The 15,007-nt window shown below is 36.2% G+C and overlaps 1 protein-coding gene across 1 annotated transcript in view; it reads left to right on the top strand.

Annotated features, from left to right (window-relative positions):
* LOC121325761 (cadherin-11-like) overlaps nucleotides 1-8,569 on the top strand; it is a 47,990-nt gene extending 39,421 nt beyond the window's left edge. Inside the window, exons 7-12 of the mRNA XM_041268710.1 lie at nucleotides 1,326-1,579; nucleotides 1,691-1,827; nucleotides 2,410-2,537; nucleotides 2,809-2,926; nucleotides 6,423-6,677; nucleotides 7,835-8,569. Of these exons, the coding sequence (XP_041124644.1) occupies nucleotides 1,326-1,579; nucleotides 1,691-1,827; nucleotides 2,410-2,537; nucleotides 2,809-2,926; nucleotides 6,423-6,677; nucleotides 7,835-8,334 (1,392 nt within the window). The 3' untranslated portion in view covers nucleotides 8,335-8,569. The remainder of the gene's footprint in view (nucleotides 1-1,325; nucleotides 1,580-1,690; nucleotides 1,828-2,409; nucleotides 2,538-2,808; nucleotides 2,927-6,422; nucleotides 6,678-7,834) is intronic.
* The last annotated feature ends 6,438 nt before the right edge of the window (nucleotides 8,570-15,007 follow it).

A 15,007-nucleotide genomic window follows, 5' to 3' on the forward strand; every position in this document is an offset into this window, starting at 1 on the left:
CCTTCAACCTGCTGGATAAAATAATTTGTTTTCAATCTTGCAGCTTTATAACTAAGATTAAAATCAAGTAAAAAGTTTCATGAAGTCATCACAAACCAGGACATGCATGCTTTAGCGCGTCCCCCTTAAACCTTAATTCTCACTTCAATTTGAAATTTGAAATTAGCAAGAATGGGGCATCCTTGGAGTTGGTAAAGTACAGGTTGTCAGAAAAGAGTGCAATTTTTCCATTGTCATGCAGTGAACACTACACTATTTAGACTGATAAACAAAACTTTGATTTAAAGTTAAGTTAAGCAGCTCCACTAAGATCATGTTTGACCAAATTCCCATATGTATAAAATGCTCCAGTTGTATTATTTTAACTAATGTATATTCAAGTCATTTGAGGTATAACCTGGATGTAAAGTCGATGTATAGATAGGCCTGTTTATGTTTAATTGTGTAAATGGGTAGGCAGTCAGTAATGCGTGTCATCTCACATACACCTCTACAATGTTTACAAATCAGGAAATACTTTAGTCATAGCTTTCTACATCTCATATGCATATTTAGCAATTAACTAAAACTGGATTCAGTGATCACTTTTTTTGCATTGTAAAGCTAGTATCTAATGTAGTTGAGAGTCTGATATAGCACCATAATGTATTCTTTATTCACATTTGTATTCACATTTTGAAATCAATTATGACTTATGCTGGTTGGTGGATGCCTCTTTGCTCTAACAACAGATATTAGTATAGGTTAGTTTAGCAGTTTACAATCAGTAATGCAAACACAAACCTGACCTATTCAAGACAAATAGCCTTATTTTTTTTATTTTAGACACATTATTCTCTAAACTCATTTAATTGTTCCAAACCAATATACTTCTAAAGTGTATCTGTTCTTTCTTCAGCACAGAATGCAATTCCTCACCCCCTTCCATATCCAATCAATGTATTAGTACCTCCATTATCATCCATCAAGAAGCCATCCCACACTTCCATTTATCAGCTTTCACTTCTGCCTCTCTCTTAGCATGCCATAGATAATTTATTTTCAGTGACTGAAACCCTATGTATACACAGAACAGGAATAGCACAAGTATTGACAATAGAAGCTCTCCCATACAGCCATGTGAGCATGCCTCAAGCTTGCCCTGCTAGTAGGTAATGGAGATGACTCCATCTTTCAGACTGCCTGAAAAAGAGACCTATCACAATTGAACTCATGTACACTGAGGGCAAAGCTAACACCACCAAAGTTCAGTGCATTAAGCCATTTATTTGTCTTATGCTTTATCACTCTTCAGTTCTCTCTTTCTTTCCTTCTTTTCATTGTAGCACGTGGACTTTGAGACCAAAAGGGCGTATAGCCTGAAGGTGGAGGCATCAAACCTGATTTTAGACCCGCGGTTTCTCAGCTGGGGGCCGTTCAAGGACACGGCAATGGTGAAAATCACGGTAGAAGATGCAGACGAACCCCCTGTTTTTACCTCGCTTGGCTACGTCTTTGAGGTGCAGGAGAATTCACCTGCCAACACTGTGGTGGGTCGGGTTCATGCCAAAGACACAGATGCTGCCAACAGCCCCATTAGGTAGGAGGTGAAAAACATATGTCACCTTATTTTTCTTGTTTTGCATCATTTAACAGCATTTCTCTATGCTGGCTGTATCTGAAGGGTTTGATTTCTCCTCCTCCCTCTCAGGTACACCATTGACCAGCACACCAATCTGGACCGCTTGTTTAAGATTAACCTGAATGAGGGTATCATCCAGACCACCAAACCGCTGGACCGGGAGGCCATGGCCTGGCATAACATCTCCATCATCGCTTCTGAAGCCCGTACGTCTTCCAGTTTAATCTATTTTTTCTTAATATTTATTTTTATTAATATTTTCTTGAATTACCAAGAATTCTTATAAAGGCAGCGTACTGATATACATATTACTTAGTATTAAACTAATTGAATGCTGATTAATACTAATCACTAACCATGATGACTTTTTTGTTTTGTTTAATTTAGCCCTTATTAGGTATGAAAGTGTTAAAATATAATTGTGATTGTTTTTCAATAATTTTAATAACATGTCCCTGCTAATAAATCATTTTTGTTCATTTCACAATGGTTTTGCGTCTGCTCTTCTCGTAAAAATGTCTTCTGAATTCACATCATTGGCGGCTTGAGTATAACCTGTTCAAGCAGAAACATTTAATTGGTTCTTGACTTTTATTCTAAAGTTAAGCATTTTGATTGGTTTATCTGTCCTACAAGCCCGCTGCCTCAGAGATTCAAAGGGATGGGAGCAAAAAGCTAGGAAAGAAATGTGTTGTGTTTTAAACCCTACTGCCTGTTCAGTAACACTTTAATAAGTTCATTAATACAGCCTTCACCAATGAATTAACTTTCGCTCTCTTTGTATCTAGGTGCAGTGGACCCTCGTCAAGAGGCCAAAGTTCAAGTTGCCATCAAAGTCCTAGACGTCAATGACAACCCCCCTGAATTTGCTGCCCAATATGAAGCATTTGTATGTGAAAATGCCAAGTATGGCAAGGTAATCCTTCAGAAAATTATGTATATTGATGTACTTGTACATTGTCTCGAGGTTCTGAAGACAACTTAATTTTGGTCAGAAATACAGATATACAAAACAAAAAAGAAAAATAAACACCCAATTTATGTGGTTTAAAGTAAGAAAGTTGTATTACTCAGTACATTTTTAAGAAAGCTTTATCAATCTGTCAAATTTAAAATGTTAAGACAGTTAGGGCCTCAAACAGATGATGAATGCTCATTCACATTGCATTTGTTGTATTTCTCTAAAGCTGATTCATACCGTCAGTGCAATGGACAAGGACGAGACAGCCAACGGACTCCGCTTTCTTTTCGAGTTAGCTCAGGAGGTCGTAAACAACCCGAACTTCACTGTCCGGGATAACAGAGGTCAGTACGCACAGAATATGACGCCATACCCTCTAACAATATATATTTTTTAGCTTATCTTGAACATTCTTTAAGATTTTAATCTCATACTTCACATATTTTTACATCTACCTTTTTCTGATTAAAAAAAAAAAAAAAGTTATTGGGTTCCCAAGTGAAGGATGCGCCCTATAGTCTGGACATCACCGGTTCAAGTTCAAGCTATTCCTTTGCTGACTGAGGACGGGAGCTCCCAGGGGGCAGCCCGGGGGGGGGGGGGGTTAGGTTGGCCAGAGTGCCCTTGGTTCACTGCTCACCAACGACCCCTGTGGTCTGGCCAGGCACCTGCGGACTTGCCTGTAAGCTGCCCAGGGCTGCGTTGTCCTCTGAATCTGTAGTTCTGGGTGGCAGCATGGTGAGTCTGCAGTGTGTAAAAAAGCGGGTGGTTAATGGCACACACTTCGGAGATCAGCGTGTGTTCATGTTCACCCTCCAGAGTCAGCTCAGGGGTGGTACCGGTGAGCTGAGCTTAAAAAAAAAAAATGGACACTATTATATTGTGGAGAAAATAACAAAAAAACAAATTGGCGACTACTAAATAAAAATAAATAAATAAATAAAATTATTGATATAAAATGATTTTTTAGCTAAGTGAGTCCAATATACCATACTTATCTCAACATTTACTGAAGGTAATTTAGCAGTATATGTATCTGTTATTTTACACATAACAGGTGTCTCCAGATATAAGCTGTGTATCAAATCAGTTGTCGTGGTTTGTATGCCCTCTGATTGCATTAATAAGCGTATTATTGCCAAGTTCAGGTTTATGTTATGTTCAAGTTTATGCCATCAGATAAAGAATATTTAGATTTAGGCACTATGTTGTTGCTGTTGGGATAATGCATCAACCTAGTGTCCAAAGCACCTCATATAAACATCCAAGATAATGGTGTTCGTAGAAGCCTATAGTTAGAGATGCAAATTTAAATTCAAGTGCAAAGTGCGATAAATGGTAAAGCACAGAATATGAAGGCTAAAATGGTAAAACTGGGTTAATACTAAATACTATAATGCACTGCTATCACTGGATCATTCTAATTATATAATATGCATGTATACCTTTTTCATGTTGCCCCTTTTTATTTCAGCTTATCACTAATACGTTTATTATTGCAAGTCACTGGGGAAAAAGAGCTTCCGCACATTTGCAATTCAAATGGTCTAAATCCCAATCAGCCTTGCCACAGATCCAATATATTTCTCTTGGATTACTGATGCTGAGATCATCTCACATAAAAAGCTAAGCAGCTAGTTCTTATTAACCATTATTAACTCTAAAGATGTGTCGAGTACAGCTATTGAACTCCTAAATGAGCAAGATCCAACTTCTACAGTGTAATGGAGATTCTCTTTAATAGCTGCTAGCAATAATTACTGTAGTAGTTGGGTTAGTAATTACACCTAGTCTCTTAATAGCCCATCTGTATAAAAAAAAAGTTTCTCAAACAAAGCCATCTTCAGAGAGATAATACATTTGAGCCTGCTGTGCAGAAACTGTGCACTTTTCATTCCAGCAAAATATTTAATACAATTAGATTGGAATAAAATTACAGAGTAATACAGTACAAGGCTAAGAGCAACCCAGGGAGGCATGAAGCACTTATTGCATTTCTGAAGACCTAATACTTTAAACTTGAGCTTAAGTAAGACTTGAAGCATCAGTGCACGTTGTATTACGTTGTAGTAATAATAATAATAATAATAATAATATAATAATATAATAATAATAATAATAATAATATAATAAAAACCGGCTTAAAGCAGGGAATCAATTATGGGCGAGTTTATGTTTATGAATCAGTGAAAGTTTAACGCCGTATTGCACACCGTACACAAAATTGATCGTTTTGTTGTGTGTGAAAAAAACAACTCCCTTTCGAACACTGATCGAGCCTTGTACTGAGGCTTGATCACTGTTTTTTGCAACACCAAGCAAACCCAAATTTCTCACCGACTGCATCAGCAGCACTGGTATACTGTATATTGTAACGCTTCATGAAAAACGGTTTATTGTGTACACAGGTAAAAGAAATAAATCCGCTGTCAGCCCCGGATCACGGCAAAGAAATAATAATAATAAAATAACAGTCTATTCTCACTTGCTCTCCGCTTCACAGTACTATTTCAAAATGATTATGCCAGAGAATATGTTCTTGTGTGAGTATATATTTATATTAAATATCTTCATTCATATAAAGCTACAAATTATAAAAAAATAGTCTGCCGAGGCTGTCGTTAGTTTAGACTTAATTAGACTAGCATTCAACAACTACTAGTTAGCAACAGCATTTTGATGTCGTTAAATGTTATGAACAGCAGGTTGACGCTCAGGACCGATGAAAACTTTATGCTAATGAGGTAAAACATGCCTTCATAGACGAAAATTGTTGAGGCTGAACGACGCATCTGAATGATCTCTTATGAACAGCAACTGCCGTTAAATAGGTGGCTATGGACGAAATCCGATCATGTACTCCTGTTTTCTAATTTCGACAGGCTAACCCTTTATGAATAGACCACTAAATGGCCATATATTAATATAAGCAATGCCTAAATGTATTTTTAATAGAGCAATCTATATGCATTGCAGAAAAAAAAGACACTGCATAATAATGAGGTCTTTGTTTATTTAACACTGTGTAAATGGTAAACAAAATCAACTGATGTGCATAATTCATACTGTAATATTCACAACTTGTAAAGCCTTTGAAAGAATTATGCTCAAATAATTGTTTAGTGCTAATTTGGCCCTTGATGGCACCTTCTGTAAACACCCCACAGTGATGACACACACTAATACATGACCGTCTTAGCTGCCAGGATGAAGTGGCTTCCAGGGAAAACAACAGGCATTCATTTTAAGTGTGGCTCCGTTGAGTCCCTTCTATACATCAAAAAATAATGATGAAAGAAAAGCACAATAAAAATGAGTACACTTCTTTTTATTTTATGAAGAGTGAAGTACAAGTGCGTCAAAGGGTACGAGGTGACCTATGTGCAAACGTAAAAAGGGCTTGGTTACTGCATTGCACTGTGCTTGTTTTATGAATCTCTGAGCTTGAAATAAAACCAATATAGGCAGTCATGCTCTGCAACAGAGTCTTTGCTTATGCTGTGCATGTACATTATATTAAACCATAATTGTATCTTTTGGGAATCTCTAATCACATTAACTTTCCCCAATCTCATATTCATCTGATTGCCCTGCATGCCTTATTGGTTTTTAGGAGGTCAAAAATATTGAACATATTGAATATTGAAATATTGAATATTTAATATCTGACAGAGCCTTAGGGTTCAGAAACATTTAGTGTAACACACTTTTTAGAATCTCTCCTTTTGTTGTTTTAACGTTAACATCTTGAATAGTCGACGTACATGCTTGTGCAGGTCAGTTGTTAGTTGAAGAATTCCTTGTGAACTTGCTGCTGTCATGACTCTACTATCTCCTCAGACAGCACAGCAGGGATCTATGTGCGCCGTGAAGGCGGGTTCAGTCGACAGAAACAGGACCTCTATCTCCTGCCCATCGAGATTAATGACAATGGCAGCCCCCCACTAAGCAGTACCAACACCCTCACTATCCGCGTGTGTGGCTGTGACAGTGAAGGTACTATGCAATCCTGCAACGTGGAGCCCTACATCCTGCCTGCAGGACTTAGCACTGGGGCCCTCATCGCCATTCTCGCCTGCATCGTCATCCTACTTGGTGAGGGTCACATTCTGCCTATCTTACTGTCTTGACAAAGTAAATCAAGTGGACACATGTTTATGCTAACTTCTCTGATGAAGACAAAACTTTATTCCACTTCACATAGTTTCTTATAGTCTTACGTCAGAATTTATGACATGGCGTGATCCACTCAACAGGAGAAGAAACAGATAAACAATATGTTAATAAACATTCTTTTCAGCTACACAGTGCTTTTTAAAAATTAGGATAACCTAATAAACCTTCTCTAAAATAGTTCAAACAGGGATTTCATGAACTGCAAACTTTATTATTCAAGGAATGGTTCTTCAAAAAGCCCTTAAAGTGTTGTTACCATCAGTGCTTAGAGTAAAGTTTTCCTATACCCATGTTCAGGTCTGCAGTGTTGAAAAAGTTCTGGATGACATGGAGGATTTGCTTTGCAAGATCCACTTAACAAAAGTACAAACAGATAAATGCAATTTGTTTGACTATTACTGAAATGCCACACTAGCGGAGAATAAATAGTTGGTAGCATTTTGCAGTTGTTAAATGCACACAAATTTCACAATAGTGTTATCTACATAAGTCGTCTGGTCTTCATTTAAGTGGTTAAATACTAATTCTAATGGTTTTTCACTTATTGAGGTTAAGCTGAAAATAATCCTTGAATGCATGTGGTGAGGTACAGAAAGCAGGTTTCCTATTGCATGTTAGTGAAGTGACACTTCAAAACCCACCAGTTTATAAGCAACAGCATTCAATGTTTCCATCAATGTGGATTCTTCCATGAACGATGATGTCAGTGTTACACTAAGAACAAGTTTGTGAAATGCATTTCTGAAACCATTCACAATCCAATGTAATGAAATTACACCTGTAGTTACATAGTTATGTTTATTTGTTTATATATATATATATATATATCTATATATTAATATATATAATATATATAATATATATAATATATATATATATAATATAATATATAATATTTCCCCAATTCCTTATAAAATAATTGATATAAACCTGGATTTTGACTTGGTATCAGTCTAAATAGTTATCAGTTGTTTGTCCAGTATTTCAGTTTCTTTCCTGTTTAGAAATGTGTGTGTTTTACTCATGAAAGTTTCTATCGTCCCTTCCCGCCCCTCTCCCTCTTTGTGTCCCCTCAGTGATTGTTGTGTTGTTCGTGGCACTGCGGCGGCAAAAGAAAGAGCCCCTCATTGTGTTTGAGGAGGAAGACGTGCGTGAGAACATTATCACCTATGACGACGAAGGCGGTGGAGAGGAGGACACAGAGGCCTTCGACATTGCCACTCTGCAGAACCCTGACGGTGTCAACGGTTTCCTTCCACGTAAAGACATCAAGCCCGAGCAGCAGTACCCAGCCCGACCCGGCCTTCGGCCTGCGCCAAACAGCGTTGATGTGGACGACTTCATCAAGACCCGCATCTCTGAAGCGGACTATGACCCAACAGCACCCCCGTACGATTCTATCCAGATCTACGGTTACGAGGGCCGCGGCTCCATTGCCGGCTCACTCAGCTCCCTAGAATCGGCCACCACAGACTCCGACCTGGACTACGACTACCTCCAGAGCTGGGGTCCTCGTTTTAAGAAGCTGGCGGATCTGTATGGCTCCAAAGACACGGCCAATAACAATGACTCGTAACAACGGGAACCTTCTTTTTGTCTGCACCCCTTAAGATAATGTAGTATATTATGTACTATAAGTATACTACCAGTATACCGCTGATATATTTATAGTGTACTTTTTGACTTAAGTATACTTGTAGTGTACTGCATTCTAATAAGGGGTCAGACTTTGAAGAGACTCCAATTCTGAGAAGAAGCCAAAATAAAAAAAAAAAAATCCTCAGTAGGATGTATCCACACACACATACACACACACAAAAAAAAAAAAAAAAAAACATTGTATCAAATGAATAGCTCTGTATTTTCCTTTTTTTAATTATAATTATGATTATTATAGTGATTATTATTAAGGGGTTGGTGAGGGCCAGGAATAAGACCACAGGTAAAAATAAATGTTTATACTGTGAAGGAGCTCACAAAAGAACAATGGTTGCCTTACATGGGGAAAAAGGAAGAGTTTTGATGACTGCAGTACTCCCATTGCCCTGTTTATAAACACTCTTTGTTAGTCTGAAGAAGGACAATAAAGAAACACGCATTATACTCAGAAGACAAAGTCCCTTTCCTTCCTGCCAAATGACTAATTAATCACGAAGAGAAAGCTGTGAGCTCAAATATCGCCTTAAATAACGAACACTCCTGCAGCGTAGTGCATTTTTTAACTTGAAAAGAAAAAAAATCATAAAGCAAGCTAAAATCCATACAACATATGTACAGAACAACGTGCGAGTATGTCGCTTGAGGATAAAACTTGCGCCTATTGATTCTTGTAAATCTTTTTATTTATTATTATTATTATTATTATTATTATTATTATTATTATTATTATTATTATTATTATTTTGGGTTTCTTTTCTTTTTTTCTTGGCTCATATTATCATCTTTAATGAATATGGGCCAAAGAGGGAAAACAAATATGTCCTGTTACAGTGAAAGACCCCTAATGTTTAAGTCAATTTTATGGTACCTATTTGTACAATTTTAAAAGTTCTTATTTTAGTATACATAGAGATATCAGTATTTCAACATGTAAGAAAATGTTTTGACATCACACTTATATTTTATGAACATTGTACTGTTGCTTTGTTATGTGCTTCCGTCTAAGAAGCAAAAACTTTGAAATAAATGCCCTTTTTATAAAAGAAAGTTTTTTTATTTTTTATTTTTATTTTCTTGTATTTATTTTGTTAAGGAAATTATACGGAAAGTTACAAAGCAGTACCATTCTAGATATCAATATGCATTAAATTCTCATTTCTCACACACTAGCCCACACTAACATCTCTAGTGAGCAATGTGTTTCTCCCAGAGTTCTAAAGTTCTGTATTGCTTGTAGTGGGCGGGGCTTACTGTACAGTCTATTTCAGTGAGTTATTAGACAGAGAGTGAATTACATTTTTTGTTTTATTTAAAATAGTAACAACATGGTTGGAATTTCTTTCAGTCGCGCTTTGTTGCTGGGATTAATGAGCACGTGTTTCCCGTTATAATAAGCCGGGTATTATGGGAAATACCATAAATCATATTTAAGATACTTCTTTTTAAATGTTGATACTGTTCAAAAGGCTCAAGCTCAATAATAAAAAAATAATTTAAAAATTCAATAAACAATCAAACCATTTAAAAAAGTTATTTCTTCCATGGCTATGACTTTGCATACCACTCAAGTGGCAACATTTCCATGAGTTATATTTGTGTTATTTCATGAATAGTTAGTGACTGGATCTTGTTTTTTTTTTTGTTTGTTTGTTTTTTTTTTTTTTTTCATTGTGACAGTCTACGCGTTGTTTAAAACCAACACTGTTTACAAAACTAAAAGAGACATTTTAAGATGGAAGTACGCTTTGATCTCAGTTTCTACTTACATAAGGATATTTAATAGAGACAATTAATAAACTGTAGGTATGATGAATGCACTTCTCCACACTCAGCCCACCTGTCTGAGGAGACAAGCTCCATACAGCATCCACTGTACTATTGGTTTGAACAAAGTAATACATTACCATACAGTACTGTCAAATGAGTCTGGGGAGCTAGAGTTTTTTTTATTTATTTAATTTTTTTTACTAATGTGTTATTTGTAGATAATGTAAACCCTTATGGCCTAATCAATATACCAGTACAGTATGTCATGAAAAACAGGATACTAGATAAAGTAATCAATGTATTCATTTTAAATGCATTTTTTATTTAATGACTAGTAAGCCTGTAAAATCAGTAGTAATTAAAAACATTGGTAGGCAACCAGTTGTAAATCCCCATCAGATTCAGTTGCTCTGCAATGACAACATGACTGTCTTCAGTGCAATGATGTCATAAGCCATAGTACAATAATCCACCTGTTTGCCATTTATTTTAATATAGTCCTCCTCAAACTATAGTGAATACACATGTGTTTAAAACTATCTATCTATCTATCTATCTATCTATCTATCTATCTATCTATCTATATATATATATATATATATATATATATATATATATATATATATATATATATATATAATATAACTTGATATGATGAGTTACACGAAATGGGCTTCAGTGAGTTACAGGAAAATAATTTCATCTAGGGTTTCTGTGATGTCATAAATTATGAGACCAAAGGTAGAGTAATTTATAAACTGTCACAGAAACCCAAGATGGAATTGTTTTCCTGTAACACCCTGCAGACACCCATCTATTTTTTTTTTTTTTTTATAATACATGGATACCCTTGTGATGTTAACAGTAAAGAAGACGAGGTTCAGCTGTACAGTGTGTGTTTTTTTAAACATAGTGTTTCAGTGCTGTACAGATGTTCTATGTCGTTATCAATTTCTCCGAGATACAAATGTACCAGCTTTACATCTTTTTTTTTTTTTTTTTTTAACGTATTCTCATTTTGTTGATCGTTAATGAGCATATTTGTATTGTAGGTGTTGTTGAGTGATTGAAAATGAGACATTTTGTGTTTGAATTGAAAGTGATGGGCTCGAAGAGTCGAATGAGTCAGAGTTCAAGTATATTTTCCTCTAGAGGAATTATCACTTATTGACATCACTACTGTTGTATTATGATATTTTTTTTAGAATGGCTCAGGATGCAAATATAGCTTTCATCCATATATATATATATATATATATATATATAATATATATATATATATATATATATATATTACACACACGCACACACACTGCTGTACAAAAGTCTAAGACATGTTGCATTTTTCTACTATGATGCGTTATGGGCATCAACAAATTACTCAAAGCTCCCACTAGTGTTGTCTACTATTATAACAACCTCCACTTGCATAAAGAAGGAAAAACCTTGAGTGACACAGCTAGCATCACCTGATTTTCAAAGACTTTTGCACAGCAGTGTATATAGTATGTGCTTATCAATGTAAGCATTTGTGGTACAAACAAGATACGTCATGAAAAAGAAAACATGACTTACATTGTTTCTGTTTCTGTTATGGTCGTTCAACAGCGGAAGGATAACAAATTCCCCCAAGGGCTTGCTTGTTATCACATCTGACCATGATTGAAATACTGTATGTCGTGGTTTTCCATGACATATCCTCTATAATCTCCTTTTTTTTAGTTTAGTAAAAAGTCATCTTGAACTGGGGGGAATACAAGTGCATTTCACAGAAGCTTTTCACATTTGCATTAACTTAGCAGTCTGTCATCTGGGAAAATACATTTCAAATGGGACTTATTACCTCTCTAGGGATGGTCTTTCTAGCTAAAGGTCGACATGCACTTTACAAAGCAACGGGGGGAAATAAAATGTATCTGCCCCAGTACCTGACGCAAGTAGCTTTAAACCTGTGGCCCCCAGAAACAACCGGTAAAAAGAAAGACACCCCTCCCCTGATGGCAATACTGCAAATCCATCACAAGTTATTTCAGCAGGTTAATATGATAAAAAAAAAAAAAAAGATTTATTTTGGAGTAAGTGGCTGTCTTGGGCCCATGTTTTAGTAGAGAGAAGAAATGTCAAATGCTACTCTTCTGCAAACCTGTAATTCCTTGATCAAACACAACATGTACAGCACGGAATCTGTCCTGATCAGCAAATGAAGATGTTGGTTGCACTAACATTCAGCTGTCAGGCATTTCACTCCTCTAATCCAGATGATTTCCTTCCCTGAAAAGCACCTGAATGATTAACCTTCTGAGTTTTTCAGTTGCCAGATATCTGATGGCAGTTGACTGTTATCAGTACCAATTTAAAAAACTAGTTGATTTGAAATAAATAAATAAATAAATAAATAAATCCTAGTGTAAATTCTCATACAAACTGGCATGTTGTATGGTTTTACAGACCCTAATCAACACTAATCTTGGACTACCTTACATTAGGTTTCCAAAGATTACTGGTGTACAGAAAGAAAAAAAAAAAAAACATTGCAAAGGATAGGAAATAAAGTTGGAAAAGAAAAAGTTAAAATAAGGGTAATGGCTAAAATATGTGTGGCACTAAAGTAAAAAAAAAAAAAAATTCCTCAGAGTAGTTATTATACTGTACAAACCTGCCTGTATGTTTATCTGGCCAGCAGGACATTGCCCCAATGGATTTTCTTTTATCATACAGAAGTACAGCTGGTTTTGCTTGCAATTCCCACCATCTGAGGTCTTTTGTATCCCCACTTGTTTTGCCTGAGCACTACTAACTGATCTTTCACTCTATTAGCAGCACCACACAGACTATTATCATGCCCTTGAGGATACTCACAATCGAATGTTTCTCCCTGGATTTCCACAGTGCTTCTGACCTTTGCCTTTCATTTTGCTAAGAAACGATGCTCTCCGGCAGGCTCTGGCTGACTCTTATCTCCCTGATCCATAAAAAGTGTCAGAATCGTCCCCAGGAACCATTAATCAATGGGCCCTTTCTGACATCAGCGCATAAGACATTAACTTTGGGGCTTCCATTGAACCTGGAGCATGCAGGAGAAGGTTAGATTGCAGAAATACTTCACATAGTTTTTTTTCTCTGTATTTTTTTTTTTTTTTGTGTATAGTGCTTTGTATTCATCCACAAAACAGTCTTCTTCTTTTTATCTATTTATTTATTTATTTATTTATTTGCAGTCCTCTTTTTTGACCTGACTGGATTCATGTTGCAGTCAGAAATTTGATTTTTGTATCACATCTAGTTCTGTTGTTATGAGAGACATAAATAAGGGCTCACAGTTTGGTCCATTTTCATCAGCTATCCACTTGCATGCCTCTAATATTATTGGGTTAAGTTAATATTTATCTTGCCATTTCACCATTCGCTGACTGGAGATTAGGCCTGTAAATTATGCAACACGAACATGACAGCGACACGAAATGTGATCAAGCCATGAATGGGTCCTGTTAGCCGCTGTTTGTAACTGGGTATTGCTAATTGCTTTTATATTACCAAATAACCCTGAGCTTTAAATAACCCTAACAGGGGTACAAAGGCACATTCAATCAGCAAGGTCTGTTTACTTTTAATATGATCCTTAAGGCACCAACATTCCCAGCAGGTAGTCTGCCAGCTTGCTGAATGAAGCACATTTTTGACAGCTTTAACAACACTATAGGTATGATATCTAGGGCTTCCGGTTTTCATTTTTAACCCATAAAAAAATGATAAAACGCCCACGACACAAAAAAATGAAATTGATGTGCAGCAAGTAAACACAGGAAAAAATGTCAGAACACTATAAATGACTACTCAATTCATGCTGACTTCACCCCTTTCCCATTAAAAAAAAACTACAAAAACTACAAAAACACCCCAAAACAAATGACCTTCTCCAGTGCAGTTGGACAATATCCCTCCTTCCTGACTATTATTGATTCGTTCTAAATACTTTGAACCCATCCCAACTACTGTGTGGCAGCAAATTCCTACATTTCTATTGCAGACTCTGCTAGCGAGACTTAAAACTAGATTACAATTAGAAGGCTTTAAAGGATTTAAAGCTATACTACAGAAGCCTTAACTATATCTGAACTGTTATTCATTTGAACAGTCGCAAGACCAAAGCAAAACTACAAGATTGGCAAACCAAAACATTTTAGTTGAAGCCTGAAAACACTCTGAAATACCATTTATATTAACATACATTTTAGCAGTAAAGTAGATACACACACATACACATAGATAAAAAATGCTAATGTGAATACCAGAAGAAAAAAAAAAAAATGGTGGCCCTTCAGGTTATATGTTGACAAATCCTTTAAGAGCAAGACATTTGCTGTGGGCCCTGAAGCACAGACCATGGGAGCATAATCAGTGGCAAAGGATCCCGTTGACAAATTAATCCAGATTCTGCATCCACCACACAGACATAGGCAGAGACTGGAGGCGTGATGAGTTATGATTCCAAAAATAATGACCATAGTTTCACAGAAGAATTTAAAGTTAACACATTGGATAAAGAATGTGCCAACATTGCCAACAACCATCTACAATCGTTTCATGAATTTCAGACTGTAGTTTAATTCATACAAAAATAAATAAATAATACACAATCCATGAAGATGCCATTGACATCCCGTGCTAGACGCTGTAACAAGAATCTTTCTTAAATGCAGTGATTTTGCATCTTTCATTTGAAGGTCTGGGCAGAATGTTGGAAATGGGCTTGGGTGATCATCTCCACATCAGAACTAAAATGGCAGGACTGACTTTTCATGTTATGCCTTCTGGCTCCTATA

The sequence above is a fragment of the Polyodon spathula genome, chromosome 13 (assembly GCF_017654505.1).
Source record: "Polyodon spathula isolate WHYD16114869_AA chromosome 13, ASM1765450v1, whole genome shotgun sequence".
In the NCBI taxonomy this organism is placed as follows: Eukaryota; Metazoa; Chordata; class Actinopteri; order Acipenseriformes; family Polyodontidae; genus Polyodon; species Polyodon spathula.